Source organism: Conger conger, chromosome 14, assembly GCF_963514075.1.
Source record: "Conger conger chromosome 14, fConCon1.1, whole genome shotgun sequence".
Taxonomy (NCBI): Eukaryota; Metazoa; Chordata; class Actinopteri; order Anguilliformes; family Congridae; genus Conger; species Conger conger.
Genome location: NC_083773.1, coordinates 44,671,761 through 44,695,166, shown reverse-complemented (window position 1 = coordinate 44,695,166; position 23,406 = coordinate 44,671,761). Strand labels below are relative to the sequence as shown.

The following is a 23,406-nucleotide window of genomic DNA, read 5'->3' as shown; positions in this document are numbered from 1 at the left end:
CATACTGTGTCACACAACTTGTTTTCATACACACATTTCCAGTTTGAACTAGAACAGTGCTTCATATATCGATGATGGGTGTATCGTTATTTACAGTAATGTACAGCAATATCTTTAATAATATTTAACTGATACAGTAGATGTTACTGTTTTTAAGGTATGTCTGCTTTACTATAGTTTATAAGTTGAGAATGGCAGGAAACAGTGAAGAGCGATGGTTGCATGATATGCAACATACGTTCAAGAGCTGGTATCAAAAACAAGACGTTGCAATTTTGTCACAATCCCTCTTCATGGCTGGAGCTACCAGAATGTCCAGATTCTAAGCACATTTACACACTACCAATCAGTGTGCAGTAGGCTATTATGACAGACACAATTTTCGTTTACAATCTATAACTGTATTTAATAGTGTTTTACAAAATAAAGTTGAGATATTAAATAAAAATGTGTCATTTTGATACATACACTCACTGAGCACTTTATTAGGTACACCTGTGCACCTGCTTGTTAATGCAAATATTGTACTGTAATATACTGTAACTATGGTGGTCTACTTCAAACAACATGTACCACTGGGCAGGCTGCTGAGGATTCAATCAAATATTCTCTTTGAATCAACAACCAAAATGTTCTAATTGGGTGAGAAACTGTAAAATGCTTTAAAAAGTTTATAGAAGAGAGCACAAAAAAACTCTTACAAAAATACTCATATTTTCACACAAATTGATTTTTATGAGATTTTCAGGATTTGTTTGTAATAGCGCGTTTGCCTTACCAAAAGATTTTTCATGTATATTGGTCCCAGAATGGTGAAACGACAAAGCTGGCGATTTTCATGTTTGGCATGCAAGTGTGGTTAGGACATTATCTACGACCATGCCTCTGTTAATAAATATTTTGTTTTATGTGATGTGTGATAGACCTGGGAGGGACAGAAATCTGAATAAAAAGCCTTGAATCGCGTGTGTTTGGAGGTGTGTTATAAAATACAAGAATTTCAACTTCAACTTTGCAAGTCATTGTCTGATACTGAAAAGGGGAAGATAATCTACTTGTCATGGTTATGAGAGTTGCCGTGGTGCTGTCAGGTTGAATATTTACTGCTTTGTTTTTCAGGCCAGCAAAAGCACACACACATACGCATTAGACAAATGGCTAACTTTCCAACCTAAGCAATCAACTACAAAGTCGTTACCTGTCAATAGATGCAGTTGGCAATACGTCATAGGCAGGTAAGGAGAGCCTTGCTAGGGGAAAATCAAACCGCGTCTGCCATTATTCTGAATAGGGACGCATCATTGACCATTGCTATTTTAGTTTTTTAACAGATTAAAATTCAGCAAATTGCATTCAATCGTAGTATTTAAAGACAAGCAGCCAAAATATGGGACTCGAGGGCTGTCCTTATGTGGCTACAGAGTAGGCAAATTATCCAACTCAGTTGACAGATAAATCACTACTGGACATGTTCTATCTGCTCCTAGTTGCTCCTAAGGAACAACCAAAACCATGAATTTAATTGATCAGTTTCATTTTCAGCTAGCTAGCTAGCTAACATTCCATGTAATTTTATGCTTGGCTAGTGCTGTGGGCTAGTGCTTAACTGTTGATAGCCACGGATTTCTTGGCAGGTAAATAAAAGTGTAAATCCGTGTTTTTAAATCTGTTTGTTGTAAAATAAGCCGTACAGCAGCTTTAAAAAATGCTATTATTTTACTATATGACCAGATTTTGTCCTCGTTTAAAGACTTACGTTATTTTATGATTAGCCCATAAAATTTGCTTTCTAACAGTACTTGGTCAGTAGAACGATAAGCATTCAATTACGGTGAAGTTATATAGAAGATGGCAGTGCTAACGAGGTTAAAGTGTTCAATATATCATAAAAGTAACCTTTCCCATTCTTGTAGGCTAAATAAGTCACGCATAACGACATACTTCATTTATTTTATTGGATTATGACGGTCCCATAACACTTCAGTGAGCAGACATATTGCCGAAAACTTGAGGAAGGTGTGACATCAGGGACTGGGAGGGGAGGGGACAGGTACAGGTACCTGAAAAGGTGAGTCTTCAGTCTGCGCTTGAAGGTGAGAGTCTCTACTGCTCTATCCTCCACAGGAAGGTCATCCCCCCGCCGTGGGGCCAGAGCAGACAGCAGTCACTCCACCGCCGTGGGGCTAGAACAGACAGCACTCCGTGGGGCCAGAGCAGACAGCACTCCGTGGGGCCAGAGCAGACAGCACTCCGTGGGGCCAGAGCAGACAGCACTCCGTGGGGCCAGAGCAGACAGCAGTCACTCCACCGCCGTGGGGCTAGAACAGACAGCACTCCGTGGGGCCAGAGCAGACAGCACTCCGTGGGGCCAGAGCAGACAGCACTCCGTGGGGCCAGAGCAGACAGCACTCCGTGGGGCCAGAGCAGACAGCACGCCGTGGGGCCAGAGCAGACAGCACTCCGTGGGGCCAGAGCAGACAGCACTCCGTGGGGCCAGAGCAGACAGCACTCCGTGGGGCCAGAGCAGACAGCACTCCGTGGGGCCAGAGCAGACAGCACTCCGTGGGGTCAGAGCAGACAGCACTCCGTGGGGCCAGAGCAGACAGCACGCCGTGGGGCCAGAGCAGACAGCACTCCGTGGGGCCAGAGCAGACAGCACGCCGTGGGGCCAGAGCAGACAGCACGCCGTGGGGCCAGAGCAGACAGCACGCCGTGGGGCCAGAGCAGACAGCACTCCATGGGGCCAGAGCAGACAGCACTCCGTGGGGTCAGAGCAGACAGCAGTCATGACCGGGAAGTGCAGGTGTGACGAGGGGGAGGTGTCAGGCATTCAGAGGCAGCAGAAAGGAAAGGTCTGGCATGCGTGTTGGGTCTGATGAACTTTTGGATGTACGCTGGTGCTGACACCAGTTGTACTGGGCAGGTTGTCCTCCAACATGGTGGATGAGTCCAGGTCACATGATCTGATGTATTAAGAACAAAGAATAGGAGGCCACTGCATGAGCCATGATGGTCTCTGTTGTAGTCACAGCCTCCAAACAGGTACCTATGACTCCAATGCAGCAAATACTAGAATATTCAAATTCTGCAGAGGAAACACTCTGGGGGACAGGTTTATATCCAGGAACTGAAAGGGCGAGAAAGGTTGAGAGAATGTGATGGAAAAATCAGAGGGATTGACAGGTCATTTTTCACCCACTTTCATTCAACACGCCCCTAGCTGAATCTAGCCGTCTATGATTGGTCAGAGTCTGATACGAGCATGAGCCTGGCAGAAGCACAGGTTAAGGTCCGAGCTTGCTACGTATTGGAAAGTTTAAATGAATTACAGGCCAGTGGCCATTCGGGAAAAGCGGCTTACTAAAGAGGTAGCCCCACCCCCACCTGGTAGAACAAAATGTGACACAATATAAACCAGCCAAACCATCATTCTTATCAAACAATAATATAGAAATATTTTGCAATACTGGGAGAAGGGGTACATGACCAATTTACACCTTCCTTTGGCTCAGACTGAGTAGCAGGGCAGATTCACTGAGGGGCATGTTTTGGATGGGGTGGAGAGGAAAAGATGTGGGGCCAGTGGCAAACCAATGGAATGATGGCGAAAGACAAGAAGGAGAACAAAACAGACACACAAAAAATAAAGACGGACAGCAGGAGAGGACTGAATAACATGCTGTAACTATCGATTACATTTTCACGCTCCACTGAAAACAGAGGAGTTGGACACCAGAATGGTTCTGGGGTGAGGGCAGTACTGTGCTGAAATTTATACAGCAATAACAAGTATGGGAGACGCAATGAAAATGATATGCTGGAGTAAACGCACATGCAGCCCAGCAAGTGAGACGTACTGTCGGACCTCGCTGGGATTCCACACCATGGAATATTCCAGATGATTATTCTGCTTGTTAACGAGCGTCATGCTTTAGGAACCAGTCAATAACTGAGCTCAGATGAACGGTGTGAGGGCCGGGGTCAGATGTTTTGCTTAACCTTGGGAGTGTCCGTGGAATCCGAATGTGGAGATTTGTGCCAGTCAGAGAGGTGGAGGGAGAGAGGGAGAGGAGAATGTGAGAGATGGAGGGAGGGAGAGGAGAAAGTGAGAGAGAGGAGAGAGGAAAGGGAGAGAGATGAGGGAGAGAGAGGAGAGAAGAAAGGGAGAGCAAGGAAAGGAGAGTGAGAGATGGAGGGAGTGAGAGGAGAGGAGTGGAGAAAGTCAGAGAGGTAGAGGGAGAGAGAGGAGAGAAGACCTCTCAGTATTCGTGACCACATTCTCAGCCAGTGAGGGGAAAGCTGAAGATAAATAGACAGTGAGAAGGAGAGGAGGGGGAAGAGGGGGGGTGCTGGGCAGATGACAAATTGTGATAAATAAATGTTGTCCGAGGTGGCAGTGGGGAGCATGGGTTATTAATTGAGAGAATCAGAATGGTTGTGCAACTCAATCTGTGCTGTGTCACTCTGAATCAGTCCTCATAATCAGACCCTAATGAAACAGCACGCCAGCAAGACGCTCACACGATCATACCAGGAGGGAATTAAGACAAATACTAAATAAAAAATGTGTGCAAATACACTGGAGGTTTAATACGCTAGGGCCGATCTTAGCCAAAGTCTGGGGTACTGTGGGAACCCTGCCCTACTGAGATGGAACGAGATAGTACCAATGGTGAGAAGTGGAATTCCAGTTTGTTCTCCGGCATATTAGCACAAACAGAGCTAACACTAAAGCTCAAGTCCCTGTATGTGAGCCAAGCCGCGCATACCCTGCACTCACAAACAGAGCTTGTATCCTATTCATAGACAGCCAGGTGGTCTACCTGTAAGTTGTCTGTGTGGTTAATGTACTGCTCAAAAAAATTAAGGGAACACTTAATCATCACAGTGTAACACCAAGTCAGTTAAACTTCAGGGATATCAATCTGTCCATTTAGGAAGCACAAGTGATTGTGAATCAAATTCACCTGCTTTGGTGTAAATGAAAGTGACAACAGGTGCAATGGAGATGCAAAAGCAGGACAACCCCCAAAAAGGTAATGGTTTTGCATGTGGTGGCCACAGACAATTGCTCTCTCCTTATCCTTCCTGACTGATTCTTCTCTAGTGTTGTGTTCTGCTCGTGTCCTTGTCACTACTGGTAGCATGAGGCGGTACCTGCAGCCCAATCAGGTTGCACAGGTAGTCCAGCTCCTCCAGGATGGCACATCCATACATGCGGTCACAAGAAGGTTTGCTGTGTCTCCCAGCACCGTCTCAAGAGCATGGAGGAGATACCAGGAGACCGGCCGTTACACAAGGAGAGCTGGACAGGGCCGTAGAAGGGCATCAGCCCAGCAGCAGGACCGGTATCTGCTCCTTTGTGCGAGCAGGAACAGGAGGAGCACTGCCAGTGGGCCCTGGGTTCCTCCTGTCCAGGAGCTCACTGATGCCCTGATCCAGGTCTGGGAGGAGATTCCCCAGGACACCATCCGCTGACTCATCAGGAGCATCAGGAGCATCAGGAGCATCAGGAGCATGCCCAGACGTTGTTGGGAGGCACGCGGGGGCCATACACACTACTGAGTCACATTCTGTGCAGCCGTGATAAAATTGTTGGATCAGCCTGTGATTTAAATTTTTTACTTTTTCGGTGTGATTTTGAATCCTGCCCTCAATGGGTTGATGATTTTGGTTTCCTTTGACCACTGTTACGTCATTTTGTTCTCAACAAATTATAAAATGTACCTCATTAAAGATATTAAACTTTAATAAATTGTTCATCAAGATCTGATGTGTCCCTTAAGTGTTCCCGTAATTTTTTGAGCAGTGTATTTCTCTGTATGTAGCAGTGTATTTCTCTGTTTGTAGTACTCCTGTTTCCAAGAACAGATGCATCAGACCTGTGCTCGATGTAGTTTGGTTAGAAAAACTCACAGGGAGATTTACACCTAGTTTACTTTACACCTTACACTTGTACAAATTACTATACAACTTACAAATACCATTCACTATAAACCAACTTATAATGAAACATGTATAATACAATATCCCCTCACAACATAAAAGCTATTGTATTGGGAATGTGGAGGGTATAAAACAAGACTGCACATTGTTCTTTTATTTCCCAAAGTATCACAATAAATAAATTCAAGTTCTTGTTATTTTAGTTTGTACCCATTATAGAGTGGGTAACACATTACTTAAATCACTCGCCATAAGGCTGACATAACACTGTCAAACACATGACATAACTGTCACAAGATGGCGTAACAGACGACGTTAGGCTATGTCTAATGACATAAAACTCATACTCTAAATTTTATGATGGCAACATCTGTAATAACATTTATCGATAAAAGTATGAGTTTAATATCATTCAACATCAACTGACTTCTTCTGTTATGCAATCCTGTGACGGCTGTTATGTCATGTATATAACAGTGTTATGTTAGACTTATGACGAGGGGTTCAAGTAAAGTGTCACCGAAGACAGTTTTGCTGTCGTTTTATTCATTTATTATTTTTTCTCCCAGGGAGATCAGTGACGGACGACAGGGATGCTTTATTCATGATTAGTTCATTAGCTAGTTCATGACTTACAACATTGTCTATATACAGTATGTACAAATGATCTGTTCATAATTTACAAATAATTTGTTCATGATTAGTTCATCAATAACTAGTAACTTGACTTATAAGGGATCGTTATTATAAAGTGTTACCAATTTTTTTAATATGAATTTTAAATTCCGAATGGAATGTTTTGGTCAGCATGTTTGGCATTGAAACAGAGATGCATAATAGGAGAGGCACCTCATACCCATGCTGAAATATGTTGGTGGGTCAGTGATGTTTTGGGGCTGTTTTCATTCCAGAGGTCCAGGGTCACTGGCTAGAATCAGTGGTATAATAGATTCCCCCAAGTATCAGCCAATTTTGGCCGCCAATCTGGTTAACTAAAAAAATGAAAAATCACACATGATTTAAACAGCATCCCATCCCAGTCTCCCTCTTCCTCTGGTGGGGTCTGAATGTGGCTGTAGAGTGGACTGATGAAGTCTATTTCAGTGTCTTCAGTGGCTTTAGTGACTCTCCAAAATCTCTCCAAATGTGTTTTTGAACCTTGTCAAGCATTAGCTACAAGGAAAGACCCCATGCTGTTATCCTTGCCAGAGGTGGATGCACCAAGTACTACAACAGGGGTGCCAATAAATATGGAACCTTGATTTTGGTGAAATCTATTTTTTATGAATGTTTGATTTTGGTTTGTTCCATTGAGACATGAATAAAGTACAGTATTTTTTGCATGTTCTGCATTTAGCGTGTATCATATTGTTCTTGTATTCTTTGTGCATTGCCAGTCAATAATTCCGGAGCCTGCTGTATATTACAGAATGAATAGATTCTCTCTCATTTCCATTTTCTCTCCCATCCCCCTTTTACAGCACATCTCCCTAAGCTCTTTCCTTTCCACCCTTCCTGCGTGGTGGAGCATCACTGACGGACTGTCAGGAGCTCTGTCTCACAGCGACACTGCGTTCCTGCCGAGGCCCCCGCCCCTTGGTCCTCTGAGGTGCAAGGGTCAGGTCATGTCTTCCTATTACTTGTAATTTGGCTTAGCGATGCCCCCCCAACCCCCACACTCTCTCGCTCAGTTAATAAAGCACTGACCCTCCGGCCCTCTTCTCTCCCACTTCCTTATTTGCTTGCAGTCTGAGTAACATGTGACCCCCTCTGACCTTTCACCTCTAATGACAGCTTAGGCACCGCTTTCATGCCTGTCACATGTGGAGAGCCAGAGAAGAGATACTGACTGCAAAGTCTATTTTAGCGTTCACTCAAACACAATCTGTAAACATGACCAATGTGCATTATTGTGAGAGTTTGGGCAGTGATGTCAGGACTTGGGCATTACTGTCACAATTGGGAAATGATGTAACAGCAAGTTTGGGCAATGATGTCAGAGCTGGGGTAATGATGTCAGAGCTTGGGTAATTGGGCTTTTCAGTAGTGTGTAGATTCTGCTGTTCGTAACACAGAGGTCTGGGCAGCATCCCCACACTTATAAAAGCACGGTCTTAAGAAAGGAGAGACATTTTGAAACGATGAAGGTGAACTATAAAAAACCTGAGCGCTTGAAGACATGTGGACATTTTCAATATTAATCAGCTCAGCAATATTTTAACAGCTGCTAAAAATCCAATTCTCTGTAAATTGTCGCTGACTTGCGACACGTCCCCGCCGGTCACAGACAAATCCATCGCCACGCCCAGACCGTGCGCCAACTGGGTGCTGGCAGCGCCATCCACTGTGTTTCTGTGCCAACAAGTTTTACATTTTACTAACTTCCTTTAAATGTCTCTAAGTCCCCCCCCCACACACACACACTCACACACACACACACACACACACACATGATTTGAACAGCATCCCACCCCAGTCCCCCTCTTCCTCTGGCGGGGTCTGAATGTGGTTATAGAGCAGACTGATGACTGATGAGAAGGGAGCCATCAGTATTTATTCCCCGTGCTCCCACCTCCCCCATTAAAGATTAAACATGCAGGTGTGTGATTAAACTGGGCGGTGAGAGAAAGGTTAGATTTACACACAATTCTCCCTGGATAAACTTTGATCCCATATTCAGGCATTATTCATGAAATTACCACGTGCTCTGCAAAATATCTCTCCAAAAATAATGGCCGACAGAAACAATAATTAATGAATGTGTTCCTTTATAAATTAGGAGCACACACATTGCAAAAAAATTTAATAAAATGAGTCAATCCAAACGTGTATTTTAGACTTTAAATCTTATTTCTATTACTGTTTTGCTAGATAAGACAAAAAGAATGCCAATGGGGGGAGATTTCAAGGTTTGCTTGAAGCTAATAATGTTCTACTTGAGAAAAAAAAAAAAGAGATTTTATGTCGTATTATAAGACTAAAAAACCTGACCCAAACAGCTGCCCCTGGTGCACCCACTCATAGCCGGCGCAAAGAAGGATGAAAACTGCAATCTAAGTACAATACTGTGCAAAAGTCTTAGGCACCTGCATAACACTCTGAACAGATAAGATTCTTTCAAAAATAATTCAATGAAAGGTCCTAAATACATACTATACATTTTACATTACATTTTAGTAATTTGGGAGAATAGTTAAAAACTGAATCAAATCAATATTTTCTGTGAACACTTCACGGCGTTAAAACTGCATCACTTCACTTCTCAAGTTGGTTTGTCTATGAGGACACTAAGCCTTCTTTTAATCAACATTTAAAATATTGATTTAAATCCAGGCCTAAATCCTAAATAGTCTCCCATGAAATTTTGGATGCAGTTGAGAGTTTTCTCTCTAAATTTACGCAACGAAAGGTATATTTAAGTGGGCGGAATAAGTGTTAAATATTCAAATCCTGTTATAACCGAATGCAGTGCCAAAGGCCGCGCTGAGAGCTCTATGGTGGTGTCATGGTGAATGTGGCTCCATCTTGTCTGTTAAATATCCGTAGAAGCTCCAGGAGTGTGACACATCAGAGGATCAGAGCGGGGTCAACAGAAAGAGAGGGACAGTGTGAATAAGGAGGGGGGAATACACACAAAGGATGGGGGGGAGGAGTTAAGAGAGAAAGAGAGAAATATTCAGAGTTTGAGAGAGAGAGGGGGAGAGAGGGAGGGAGTGAGGAGGGGGGGCAGGTTGTCAGTATCAATGTGTCTATCACTACTAATGAGGTCTGAAAGCTGGAGAAACTGAGACCGAGACACTGGCACACACAGCCTGGAGAACACACACTTCTCTCGTTTTTTCATTGTCTACCTCTCTCTCTCTTCCTCTCCTGCCCCTCTCTCTTTCACTCTCTCCCTCTCTCTCTTGCCCCTCTCTCTCCCTCTCTCTCTCTTTCTCTCTCTCTCTCTCTCTCCCTCTCTGCCCCTCTCACTTTCTCTCTCTGCCTCTCTATCTCCCTGTCTTACAGATTTTCAGTTTGCTTTTTTGCTTTTTTTCCTTCCAGTTGCCCTCCTACTAAACTTACGAGTCGCAATTATATCTAATTTAATCATTAGGCACAATATGTAAAGGCACAGAAACCATTCAACAGTCATTTCAACATTATTAAAACATTTTAAGTGACAAAGAGGTCACCCTGCTTTTTTAAATAGACACTTTGTTCTTGATAAGCGATGGCTTATTAATGGCATAATTGAACAACTCAGCTGCTCTGTTCTACCCATCTGATAGGGAGACCAGGGCACAACCAAACACTTTTAGGTTTTGCTTAATTCAAAATATATACACATATTAGAGCAAATATTTTTAATCCAGAAAGAAGATACATGTCTTTGCTATGAATATAGACCATCTAGGAAATTCCTGGCGATTACAGTTCAGTGGAAAGTAGTGGGAGTGAAACTGTTTCAACATGCCCCGAGTACAGGGCATGTTGAAACAGCTCTGGGGCACGTTGAACAGTGTCTGCAATGTCAGAAAGCAGATTGGAAAAATGGTTTGTTTTGATAGAAGTCAAAGGTTGGCAAATCCAAAATGTCTTATCGTTTACATTGTTCATCTGATAATTGTCCTGTAGAAATTATCTGTATTTTGTATATACTAACCGCATATGACAACATTAATATGTAATACATGTCTCGGCAGAAATGGATAAGAGCGATTGCTCATTAGGACTGAATTGATGCATGGCACACATGGAATATACACGGCTCCTGCATGGCTCACATGGAATATACACGGCTCCTGCATGGCACACATGGAATATACACGGCTCCTGCATGGCTCACATGGAATATACACGGCTCCTGCATGGCACACATGGAATATACACGGCTCCTGCATGGCTCACATGGAATATACACGGCTCCTGCATGGCTCACAGTCTCTGCTTGCTCGTGATACACTTCAAAAACTACACTTCCTTATAACCCACAAGACAATGATTTAAATGCTGTATATTTGGTGTCTGTGGCGTTCACACATCATCAGTTAATCAAAAATAACTTTGGTGAAAAAACATTGCTTGCATGGTGCTAAAACATAGATTTGTTAATAATGCTTGATGTAGTTTTCAAATCATCCTGCCACTCACACATGAGAAGCGGGTTGTTATAATTCATAAGTGAAAACAAACCCATTATTCTTGAGCAAATACAACGTAAAAACCCTTTGTTTAAACATGCCCCGTGCTAGTTTGTGCCCCGGTCTCCCCGACTGAAAAAAATGTTGAAAAAATGATTTTCTTCTATGACCAAATGGTAATCTAATTGCTGCCCCTGGCCACCACCGGAATGACTCCTTGATGTGGACAGCTGCAAACTGGCCAGGAATGACAACCATCTTTTTAGCCTTATTCATCGTGCTGATTGTTTTTACAATAAAAATGGCACATTTTCCATTCACACAGCAGAAATTTACAAGTGATTAAAATAAAATAAATGTTTTGAGCAGTAGGTGCTGTGATGGTAGTCTGAACTTCATAATTTAGTTACTGGTGCTTAATAACACAAAAAAAACTTGTTTAATCTGTTGAAGCAGGGAGAGAGCAGTCAGAGTCTGTATGAGGGAGGGGGAGTGCGAGCGGAGAAGCTCCGCCAGAAATCTCACAGGTGTCGACGAAGTGAGAAAACTGTTGCTCTGTGGAGAAAGATCATTAGGGACTAAAAAAACATCTCTGGAAAAAAATCTCGAATTAAGATTCTGAATATTTAAACATGATTTAAATACGACCAAAGCTACTTGTCCAATAATGACGACAATGTCATTGTATGTATTTAGTAGGCGCTTATTGCTTAACAGACTCATTTGTCAGTTATTGATTGATAAATAAAAATAATAATAACACGCTCTAGTTCCGATGAAAAGGCAATCTTGAGATTCTAAACTATTATAAATATCGTTAAGAGTTCCATTGTTCAATTTCTTCCGTTTCGAATAGCCTATTCGTCGAAATTGTGCTGTTATTTATCTGTAGCCCTAAAATGTTTTGGGTAAAGGTCGCCACGAAGAGAAGACATTCGCAAATTGTCTAAAAATATTTCATCTCGAGTTCAGACTGAGTGTGGAGCACCGGAGTGCGTTTATCCCCGGGTTACGCGGCACCGCAGAGATTACCGAGTGGAGAATCGCTCACTTTTCACCAGAAAGACAGCCGGGGAGAAAAGGTAAGACTGTTGCTTACCCTTCTTTTGTTAAAAAAACATACACATATATCATTTATGTTTTTATTACACATCGTAAGGGCTATGCAACTATTCGAGTTCGTTGTTGATGGCGTATTTAAGTTCGTTACTAAACTATTTTTTCCGTCAGCGTTTTCATTCCCTGAGTGACAGATGCTTGTTGTTTAAAGTTGGGTTAAAGATGAACAAAAAGAGAATAGAATAGACACAGTGTGTTAAATAATTGAAATGGCAAGCAGTATTTGTTGAGTACTACAGTCCATATCTGAACATTTTTTTTTTACTGTGGGCTACGTCCAGTATACGAAGTCTCAGCAATTCTAGCGCTTGTTAGAAAAGGCCAGTATTTCCAATTAAATATCCCTTGTTTATTCATCTCTTTTTTTTTTTTGAAATCCGTTGCCTTGTAGGGTATTTCGATTTTTACTACCTTTGTTATGTGAACAAGTTGTTAATGAGCTTGGTTTTAAGAGCATTTTTAACCCTTGAACTATCTATATAATCGGCGACTAATGCTTCTAATGTGCGACTGGTGATCATGATGATGATGATGACCATTAGTAAATAAAGGCTACCGCACATGATTTTATATGCATTCAAATTTGACAGGTTATAAAGCACTCAAGTGTCTTATTTGGCACAGATTTAAAGGAAATATTTAACAATGAATATTTTGTTAGTTAAAATAGGCTACTATATATTTTTACATGAGCCATGTTACCTAATCATTAGGCTAATCAAGTAAAATATGGAAACTCTAAAGTGTTACTGCTTGAATCTGCTAAAGGAAACAAACAGACTTTGTCTTAACGTAAACTGTACAGGTGTGGTGAGGCTGAAACTCCTCACAGTAGAAATTTGAGATTGATCCTGTTTTGTTGTGTGTGCAGATAATGTTGAGTGCAGAAAGCAGTAAAGGCATTTCTCCCTCACCGCCCCAGTAAAATATCCTCTGAACAGTTGTGGAAGCTCAACACTTGACGCTTGGGATCCTCCACAGAAACCCCAGTTAAACGCTGTCGTTTCTACACCCGGGGGGAAATTACCGCAATGTTCTGTAGTTTGATAAATGTTTTCCCATTGTTTCCCTATGTCATGGGACTTTTATCTGTGGCGTCACCGTAGGGAATGACAGTGGGATTAGAAGGATTACAAATTCATCATCAGGCTGTTTTTTAAATAGATTTTTTATGTATGAATGTTTTTTTTTTGCACAGATTGAAGAATTGCATTGGCGCTCCACCCTTCTTCCTTAGACCAGTGCAGTGAGTTGTGAATGTAGGGGACGAGATTAACTGCAGAGGGATTAGACTCCAAAAAACAAGACCACTTCGCCTCTACGTGAAATATACCCAACACAATCCTCTGCCCTTCATCTCCAAACCGAGGAAGACGTGGATCCTCCCGTCTTAGCCATCACGGAGTGGTAGAAAGCGGCGTCTGACTGCTGACGGTGTCTGACTGCTGACGAGAGGCGCTTGCGTATTTCCACGCTCTTCTGTCCACCTCTGAAGAACATTTTGTCTTCCTGGTTCTTGCTCAACCCTGTACCGCTGGCCTTTTATTAGCCTGGCTCATATTTGCTGTTTTACCCCAGATCTGCGCATTCATTTTTGGCTACGCTGAGCTGTGTGTGTGCGTTTGAGATTTTTGTGGGGGGGCAGGGGGAAGTAAAAACACTGACTGAAACGGAGCGGGGGCCCAATGGGCGGTTTCTGAGGAGCCTGAAGAGGGAGCGGCTCTGATCGATCATCCTCTCCCCTAAAGTAAGCCAACGCAATCCTGCCACTCTCCTTCCAACGGCAGACGTCTTTCTTTTCTTATTTTCACATTTCTTTAGGTTCACATTTGATTTGTTTTTCTGTTCATTTCATTCCCCCTCCTAGTTCCTGTCCAGCTCTTTAAGACCTCTCTTATTTTACACACCTCTCTGTCTCTGTCTCTGTTTTACACACCTCTGTCTTAGCTTACACACCTCTCTGTCTCTGTCTCCGTTTTACACACCTCTGTGTCTTATTTTACACACCTCTCTCTCTGTCTTATTTCACACACCTCTGTCTTAGCTTACACACCTCTCTGTCTTTGTCTCTGTTTTACACACCTCTGTGTCTTATTTTACACACCTCTCTCTCTGTCTTATTTTACACACTTCTGTCTTAGCTTACACACCTCTCTGTCTTTGTCTCTGTTTTACATACCTCTGTGTCTTATTTTACACACCTCTCTCTCTGTCTTATTTTACACACTTCTGTCTTAGCTTACACACCTCTCTGTCTTTGTCTCTGTTTTACATACCTCTGTGTCTTATTTTGGCGGCACGGATGGTGCAGTGGGTAGCACTGCCGCCTCACAGCAAGGAGGTCCTGGGTTCGAATCCCCGTCGGCCAGGGCCTCTCTGTGCGAAGTTTGCATGTTCTCCCCGTGTCTGCGTGGGTTTCCTCCGGGTACTCCGGTTTCCTCCCACAGTCCAAAGACATGCACGTTAGGCTGATTGGAGACTCTAAATTGCCCGTAGGTATGAGTGTGTGTGTGAGTGAATGGTGTGTGCGCCCTGCGATAGACTGGCGACCTGTCCAGGGTGTATTCCTGCCTTTCGCCCAATGTATGCTGGGATAGGCTCCAGCCCCCCTGCGACCCTGATCTGTCTTATTTTACACACTTGTCTAATTTTACACACCTCTGCCTGATATTATGCACACCTGTCTTATTTTACACACCTTTCTGTCTTGTTTTCCAGGTCTTTCGTTCTCTACATCACACCCCTGCCCCCGCCCCTGCCCTCCTCCCCACCCCCCGGCCCCACCCCCACCCTGGCTGGCAGCGCTCCCGCCAAACGGGAGGAGGACTTCCTCACGCTGGCCGCCTCTCGGCTGAGCCGCAGGAAGCGCGTCATCGGAGCGGCGGTGGGCGTGGCCATGGTGCTGGTGCTGCTGGTCGCCATCCCGCTATTGGTCCACAGCACGAAAGGGGGCAGCGCCAGAGGCGGGGACACCCACTACGAGATGCTGGGCAGCTGCAGGATGGTGTGCGACCCCTTCACCCCCCCGCAGAGCGGCCAGGAGCTGGTGGCCGTTTCCCCGCCGCCCCCTGACTTCACGGGACGGAGGGGGAAGTCTGGATTCCGCGGGAGCCCCGGTCTCCCCGGCCCCCCCGGTCCGCGCGGCCCCCCCGGGGAGACGGGGAAACCGGGCCCCCCGGGGCCCCCCGGCCCGGGACCCGGGGGCTACGTCCCTTCCTTCTACAGCCCCAAAATCGCCTTTTACGCCGGCCTGCGCAAGCAGCACGAGAGCAACGAGGTGCTGAAGTTCGACGACGTGGTCACCAACGTGGGCAACTACTACGAGCCCAGCACCGGCAAGTTCACCTGCCCCCTGCCCGGCATCTACTACTTTACCTACCACGTGCTGATGAAGGGAGGGGACGGCACCAGCATGTGGGCGGACCTGAAGAAGAACGGCCAGGTCAGAGCTGACACCGCCGGTCTGTTTCTGCATGTCTGTGCTCTTGTTCCCCGGCCTCGGCTCCCTCCCAGCTGCATAGCACAAAGCGTTTCGGTGAGGTTTGCCGTGAATAACAATGCAGCAGCAAAGTTATTCAAACTTTTCTCTTCTTTTCTACGCCCAGAACACACTGATAAGTTTCTCAAAGTAAAAACGAACGTGTGATCTGGCAAACACATGATAAATGCACAAGTTTCCTCAACCTAAACAAAAATGGATTATCTGCCATTTAGCTAGCTGCGTCTCTGTGTCTTTTTGGTTTGCTACTATAGTTGCTCACCATGTCCCTGCATAGCCTCTTCCCTTCCCCGGCATTTCTGCTTGTGAGTCCTTGTTTTTTTTAAAGAATATACTGTAGTATACTGTATGTGAGTCTTTGGGAGTAAAGCCTGCTATTCTTGCAGTCTCTCCCTGTCTGTAATCTCTCTTATGTGAACATACTTGCTTCCTCTTCGGTCTTTGCGCCTGTCAGTCACCAGAAACCGTAATAGACCTGCTGGTGAGGCTGCTACATGAAGCCCACGGCACCGATGAGTGGAAAAAATTGGCTTAGTGGGCATGGTCATCAGGTACGGTGGTCGTAGCCCTCGTTTGAAGTTAGCACTGGACCGTGTTCCCTGAGGAGCAGAGAGGCAGAACGCAGGCAGAGACAGGCGCTGTGATGATCCTGAAGCACGGTGCGGAATGGAGCTGAACGCAACAGCTGGGCTGCCGTCCTCAGAGGATTTACCGTCTTAAGACAAATAAATAAAAAAGATCTAACAAAACAAACAAACAAAGCAGCAAAACTTTCCATCTGTTGCTAAAGGACAGGTTGGGGAATTTGATCTGACTGTTGACTGGTGGATTATCATCAATTTAAAACATCACACGACTGGCTTCTGCATAGCATGAAATACTTTGGTGCTGCTTAGTATACAGTGGCTTATGCTGTGTTAACAGTAACTCACAGCTAGGAAACAGAGACAGAAATTCTGGAGAAACCTGAATGAAATGTGTTTGTGGAATAGTTAAATAGTTAGCATTTAATAGTGGGACAAATTAAGGAAAGACCTGGAGTGAATCTGGTTCATAAGGCTGCATCATTGGGCTGCCACCTTGCTGGGGCCCAGTAATCCTCTACTTAATATTAAGAGACCGAGCTGAAACTGCTGAGTGTCTGCAGTGCTGCTCATTTCAGACCGAGCTGAAACTGCTGAGAGTCTGCAGTGCTGCTCATTTCAGACAGGGCCGTTGTGGAAATGGGATATGCTGCATATTAATAAATATATTTCAGAGCAATTCATGAAAAAACAGATTGCAATATCTTGGAAGACAGTTGCAGAGCTTCGGGCTACATTATTGTTTTGAGACCAGGACCAGGACTGAATTAAATTATCCCGTACGTGGTAGTTATCGTAATATTTCCTGCTATATGTGCACTAAGCACTGATCAGGTCAGAAAAAGCAATGACTTTGACCACCTTCAAGTGCAGACTGAAGACTCCCCTCTTCTCCCTACTATGAATGCTGTCTATTGTAATTGCCTCTGCATACTTGTTTAATTATTCTTCCTGGTTGGTTTGATCGCATTCAGTTAATCTACAGGGTTCAAGATTTTATAAGTGGTCACTTCTAGCGCGTGGAATTGTACGTATTCAAGACATGTGTCCCTGGTAATGGTTATGCACGGGCAGTAGGGATGTGACAAATCATCAGTTATTGTAAACGGTCACCATCCCATTTTGAAAACTGTTAACCGTGTAACCGATACTGCTTATGTCCGCTAGGGGTCATATCTTATTTATAAAAATAAAATAAAAAAATTTAAAAAACTAGAGTAGCCTACAGACAAAAATGTATTTGCATTTTCAAACTTTATTTTGGGCCATCTTAAAATAGTTTCATTTAAATGTCAACATTGTAAGTCAGATCATAGCCTAATTGCCAAATTAAGGATTTACATTGACATCGTGCTCACAGATTTCCAGCAGTGTGTAGCTAAAGCCGTGTTGGCTACGTCCAGGCATGCTGGTCTATCGCGTGTCATTTTAAAAAATGCGTCGGTCACCATTATAATTCTTTCTGTTTTCATCCCTCTTCCCTATGGCTTCTGCCTAACAGATGTGACATCTGCTGCTATTGAGAACTTTGTTACAAACAGGCTTGTGAACTCAAAATTCCCTAACCACATTAATGTCCAATATTTGTGTGATATGCAGCAACATGATAACACCGTTTCGTGGTGGCGACACCATAAATCTGGTCTGTTTTAGGCCGGGAATCCAACGGAAATGATGCATATATATAAATGGGGTTTTGTTCAGATGTCATAGTCGACTGCTCTAATGGTTTATGCCAGTGGGTTCTATACAATTTGGTTTATATTTTTATGCAACAGTAAACTTTGATTTGCATTTGATTTTATACAGTGCAGAGTGAAATCTGCTCGGAGATGGTTTGCAACACAAATCAAAGAATGACCCAGATACAGAACACAACACTTTAAAGAAACGTTGGATAGTGATGGCACTAGTAGGCTATATAAGTTAGATTCAATCAAAAAATGTTTGGATTTAATAAAAAATTATGAGCAGTGGTTACACATAAGTATAGCCTTTATTTTTCAACTTGTCTACTTAGTAGGTTAATGTTGCGTGCCACATTTGTCCAGTGATGTATTACTTTATTTGTTTTTACAGCATAGTGGAAAGCTACGTTCAGTTTGCCGGTGACTGAATTTGCCTGTCAACGATAAGCACAGGATCTTCGGTGAACCTTAAGAAACCCCATACAATACACCATAAGTCAACCACCAGCTACAGAAAAAACACAGAAATTCTTTGATAACTCTAATACTGCAGCATTCAATTTCCTGTGGTGTTTACATTCTTAACCCCCTGAAATATCCAAAGACTGTTTACTAGGACTAGCCTTACTAGGACACGCCTTACTAGAACTGGCCGGAAGTTATTAGCCAGAATCTTTGAGTTCTGTTTGTCCGACCAATTTGTGCGATGTGTCACTGGCGATAAAGTGCATTTATTTAATTAAACTGAGCTTACCATTTCAGCTTCAGGCTTTTGGTTTGCAATTTCTGGTAAATGTGCACAACTCAGTTTTGGGTAACCATTCAAACATTTAACCATTCACACCCCTGACGTGTCGTCTATCGCTCTGGATAAGACCATCTGTCAAATGACTAATCACAGAAAGCAGACCTTACATCAGATATTTTTATTTTGTGTTCTCAAAGCATGACCTGTTAACACATAACAGTAGACGTAAACAAAACAAGAGTTTAAGGTACCTTTTCTATAAACCAGCAGAAGAATCTGAATATAACATTATTGTTTTAATGATCTTATTGTCTTACATATCCTTACAGTCAAAGGGCAAAAACATCTCATGAGCCTGTCACTTTCATACCTCATGGAAAACACTTGTTTGCACATCACATAAATAAACAAGATTGTGAAGTGGAGTTAAATATGCAACAGTATGCAGAGTTTTCACTCCCTGGACTCTAATTAACAAAAAAAAGGGGGAGTGGGGAAGGAAAATAAGCAAAAGACAAGAGGGAGAGAAATTACTTTAAAAAAGCAATGTGAAAGGACTGCATTTATCTGATAAATAAATGTGCTTCACTGCTTTGTGGAGGGGGGGGGGGGCATTCGTACCTGATAACAGAATGCAGTGAAGTCAGACTGCTTCTTCGTCATGCTCATTGTCTAACCTGAACATGGAAATTGAGTCGTTGGTACTCATATTGTTCACCTCAAAATTCCCCTCTTTGCCTGCAATTCTCTATTAATTTGGTCGGTATGGCTCCACTGCAGCCATCACCATCAGCCGTCATTTTCACATTCCACTGGCACCACTGCAGCCATCGAATCGCCATCTTCAATTAATCTGACAGCCTACTGTTGTGTTTTTCTAGCTCACTTTACATTTGATGTCGACAGCTATGATGTTTTCACTCATTAGCTTAAGCAACGATGCTCTGGTTCAGTTGTAACCAGCTAATTTAGCTAGCTAGCTAGCCCCAGACTACCATAATTATGAGCTGGCTAAATTACAGACTGTGATGACTTAGCCGACGTCAATAGTCACCCACTTTATAATTTGTATGGAGCTAAATAAGGAAAAACAAGAAGAACAACTAAATTTCTCATTAAAATCAGTTCACTAAATGGGAAAGTGCCGTCAACCATTGAGAAATGGACCTCGGCGATTCTCTAACTTTGACGCTGCCATCGAATGTGACGTGGTGGCTACAGTGGAGCCTCTGTCGTTTATTACAGTGGATTTGACAATTCTCACGATATGGCTGACAGTAGAACTATTTCGTAAGAATTCGCCTTCTGACAAAAAAACTAAATTATGTTAAATTAAAATCCTCTTTTGTGGTTTGCAAAGCAAGTGCAGTGCAGTCCATAAGTATTTAGACAGTGGTACAATTTCTGTTATCTTGAATCTGTACTCCAGTGCATTTGATTTGGAATTAAATAATTAATATGAGCTAATATGAGATAATATGTCACCTTTAATTTGAGGGTATTTACATCCATATTGGGTGATCTACTATCCAAGTACTTATGGACTGCACATATATCCTTTCGAGAGCACCTTGGTGAAGCAGTCACTTATCAATGTAAGTGTGTATGTGTGTGTGTGTGTGTGTTTGTGCACGTGTATGGATGTATGTGTGTGTGTGTGTGTGTGTGTGTGAGTGTGTGTGCCTGTTTGTGCCTGTGTGTTTGTGTGTGTGTGTTTGTGCGCGTGTATGGATGTATGTGTGTGTGTGTGTGTTTGTGCGCGTGTATGGATATATGTGTGTGTGTGCGTGTTTGTGAGCGTGTATGGATGTATGTGTGTTTGTGTGTGTTTGTGGGCATGTATGGATATATGTGTGTGTGTGCGGGCATGTGTGTGTGTGTGTATGTGTGTGTGTATGTTTGTGCGCGTGTATGGATATATGTGTGTGTGTGTGTGTGTGTGCAGGCGTGTGTGTGTGTGTGTGTGTGTGTGTGTGTGTGTGTATGTGTATGTTTGTGCACGTGTATGGATGTATGTGTGTGTGTGTTTGCAGGCGTGTGTGAGCATCTAGAACCCGACAGGCAGAAATGAAGACTGTTTCATGGGAGGGGGTGACCACATACAGTCATGTATTGTCATTCATGTCCTCTCCTTCTGCTAAATCATTCATAGCCTCGAGATGAGATTCCCTTTTTCTCACCTGCCCCCCCCCCCCTCCCCCCCCCCGCCTCCTCCCCACCCCTTTTTGCTTGTCCATTGATTCCCCATTAATTATCTTTTCAGGCACCTAAATTATTTAACCCACTTCAGGTCCTTCCACACCCGTCAAACTTTGCATTTCTGATGGTGAGAAATTAAAAACGCGGACACACAGATTAGTAAACAGGCACTCCGGATGGAGTCGGTGTCCTGCATTATTTAAAAATCATTTAAAAAAGCACTAACAGAACTGCCTGCGTAGACAGAAACCAAATATTTCCTCCAGACAAACTGGCAGAAACCAAACCTTTCCTCCAGACAAACTGACAGAAACCAAACCTTTCCTCCAGACAAACTGACAGAAACCAAACCTTTCCTCCAGACAAACTGACAGAAACCAAACCAAAACACCAACGGCACTGCAGTGCGCCAGAAGGAATACCGATGTCAACAGGCCGTGTTTGCCAAACGTGCTCGCTGTTTGTTGGGTTGGGTCACTAAATCCAGAATTGGGGCTTTCTCTCACTCTGGACAAGCTGAAACGGAGGTTAGAGCAGAACTTACGCGGTATTACGGATACACAAGTAAAACAGATCTTTTGTAGGGAAGGGCGGGGAGTCGATTTGAATGAGGACGCACGCCACTGTATGAAAAGGATCTTGAGTAGAGGGGAACGGAAAATTGTCAGACATTTAACTGCCGTACACACCTACTGGTACACGATGACGTAAAGTACAGTGTCTCGTTTTCCAGAAAGCGGATGGAAAACAACTTTGGTGTGAAAATATGCAGTACTACTATTTTTATTCGAATAAATACTTTAGGATGTGTTTGTATGGTTATGAAGAATTTACTAAATTGAGGGAAAAGTTGATTTCAACTTGTTTTTAAATGTTAAGCCGCCTGGGTTAATCATTATTAATTAACTACAAAAATGATCTTGGACTTCTGCTTTTATGTGTATCTGTATGATGTTACACTTCCCCAACACTGGACATAGTGCTGAAGTCCTGACTGCAGGTAGCCCACCGTATCGCACACGTAGTACTGGGAAAGGTCAGTGGAGAATCCAGACGAGAGCAGTGGCCAGTACCACGGCCATGATGAGTGTGCAAGATTAGCACACAGTCTCTGGGATGTGTGCTTGAAATGATAAACTGGCCCTTCTGCCCAAATCAGCCATCAGAGATTACTGCCATATAAGATTACGGCAAACTTGTTGAACAAAGTAATCCCAATGCCCTCTGGGCTGGAGACTAGTCTGTACCCTGCTATAATTTACAGTAGAGTCACCAGGATTGACTGCGGAAGAGAATTCAGTATAGACCATACAATTTATACAAACCTCAGGAGTGAATTCAGTATAGACCATAAAATGTATACAAACCTCATGAGTGAATTCAGTATAGACCATACAATTTATACAAACCTCAGGAGTGAATTCAGTATAGACCATAAAATGTATACAAACCTCATGAGTGAATTCAGTATAGACCATACAATTTATACAAACCTCAGGAGTGAATTCAGTATAGACCATAATATTTATACAAACCTCAGGAGTGAATTCAGTATAGACCATAAAATGTATACAAACCTCATGAGAGAATTCAGTATAGACCACACAAATAATACAAACCTCAGAAGTGAATTCAGTATAGGCCATAATATTTATACAAACCTCAGGAGTGAATTCAGTATAGACCATACAAATAATACAAACAAAGAGTGAATCCAGTATAGACTATAAAAACTGTACCTTCAGGGTGAATTCAGTGTAGACCATAAAACTTACAGAAACATAAGAAGTGAATTCAGTACAGGCCATGAAATACATAAAAATAAAATTCAAGCACTTATTGCAGTTGCTACAATAACATATTTTGATCAGTTTCCTCTGCTGCACATGAGCACTGTTGGTCAATTTTATACATAATTTTAAAAAGCAATTTTTTCTCTTTTATGTGTGATTTGTCAGAATTTTTCCATGACTGCTCCCTCACTTTAGCCAATATCCTCTGTGACAAACACCCAGCTTTGTGCATGACTGCTTAATCTGGACTATTTTATGATTTCTTACTCTGGGAGTGGTAATAGTGAGATTCTTGTTGCAAAGATTCTAAGTGCATTGCCTGTGTCTCCGTCTTGCTTGTGCCTGTTCTTTGGAGGTGGAAAAATGTCCTGATTATACCAGAAAGAGTTATTGACACAGAAGTAGAAAGAATTACAATTAATTGGACAGAGATACAGCAACACAATACACACTACATGTCATTTGGCTCATGCTTTTATCCAAAGCGACTTACAGTTGATTAGACTAAGCAGGAGACAATCCTCCGCTGGAGCAATGCAGGATTAAGGACCCAATGGCTGTGCGGATCTTATTGTGGCTACACGAGTTTCTCTTTGAAGTTTCTGTACTATGGGGGAAATGGTGAGGATACAGTGAATGAGCGATGGAAAAATAGTATTTGTACTTTCATTAGATCTCAGAACTATTGAAAATTAGCAAAAAAGTGT

General features: G+C 43.0%; 1 protein-coding gene across 1 annotated transcript in view; it reads left to right on the top strand.

Annotated features, from left to right (window-relative positions):
* Positions 1 to 15,078: 15,078 nt before the first annotated feature.
* LOC133110443 (complement C1q-like protein 4) overlaps positions 15,079 to 23,406 on the top strand; it is a 39,578-nt gene continuing 31,250 nt past the window's right edge. Inside the window, exon 1 of the mRNA XM_061220548.1 lies at positions 15,079 to 15,630. Within this exon, the coding sequence (XP_061076532.1) occupies positions 15,085 to 15,630 (546 nt within the window). The 5' untranslated portion in view covers positions 15,079 to 15,084. The remainder of the gene's footprint in view (positions 15,631 to 23,406) is intronic.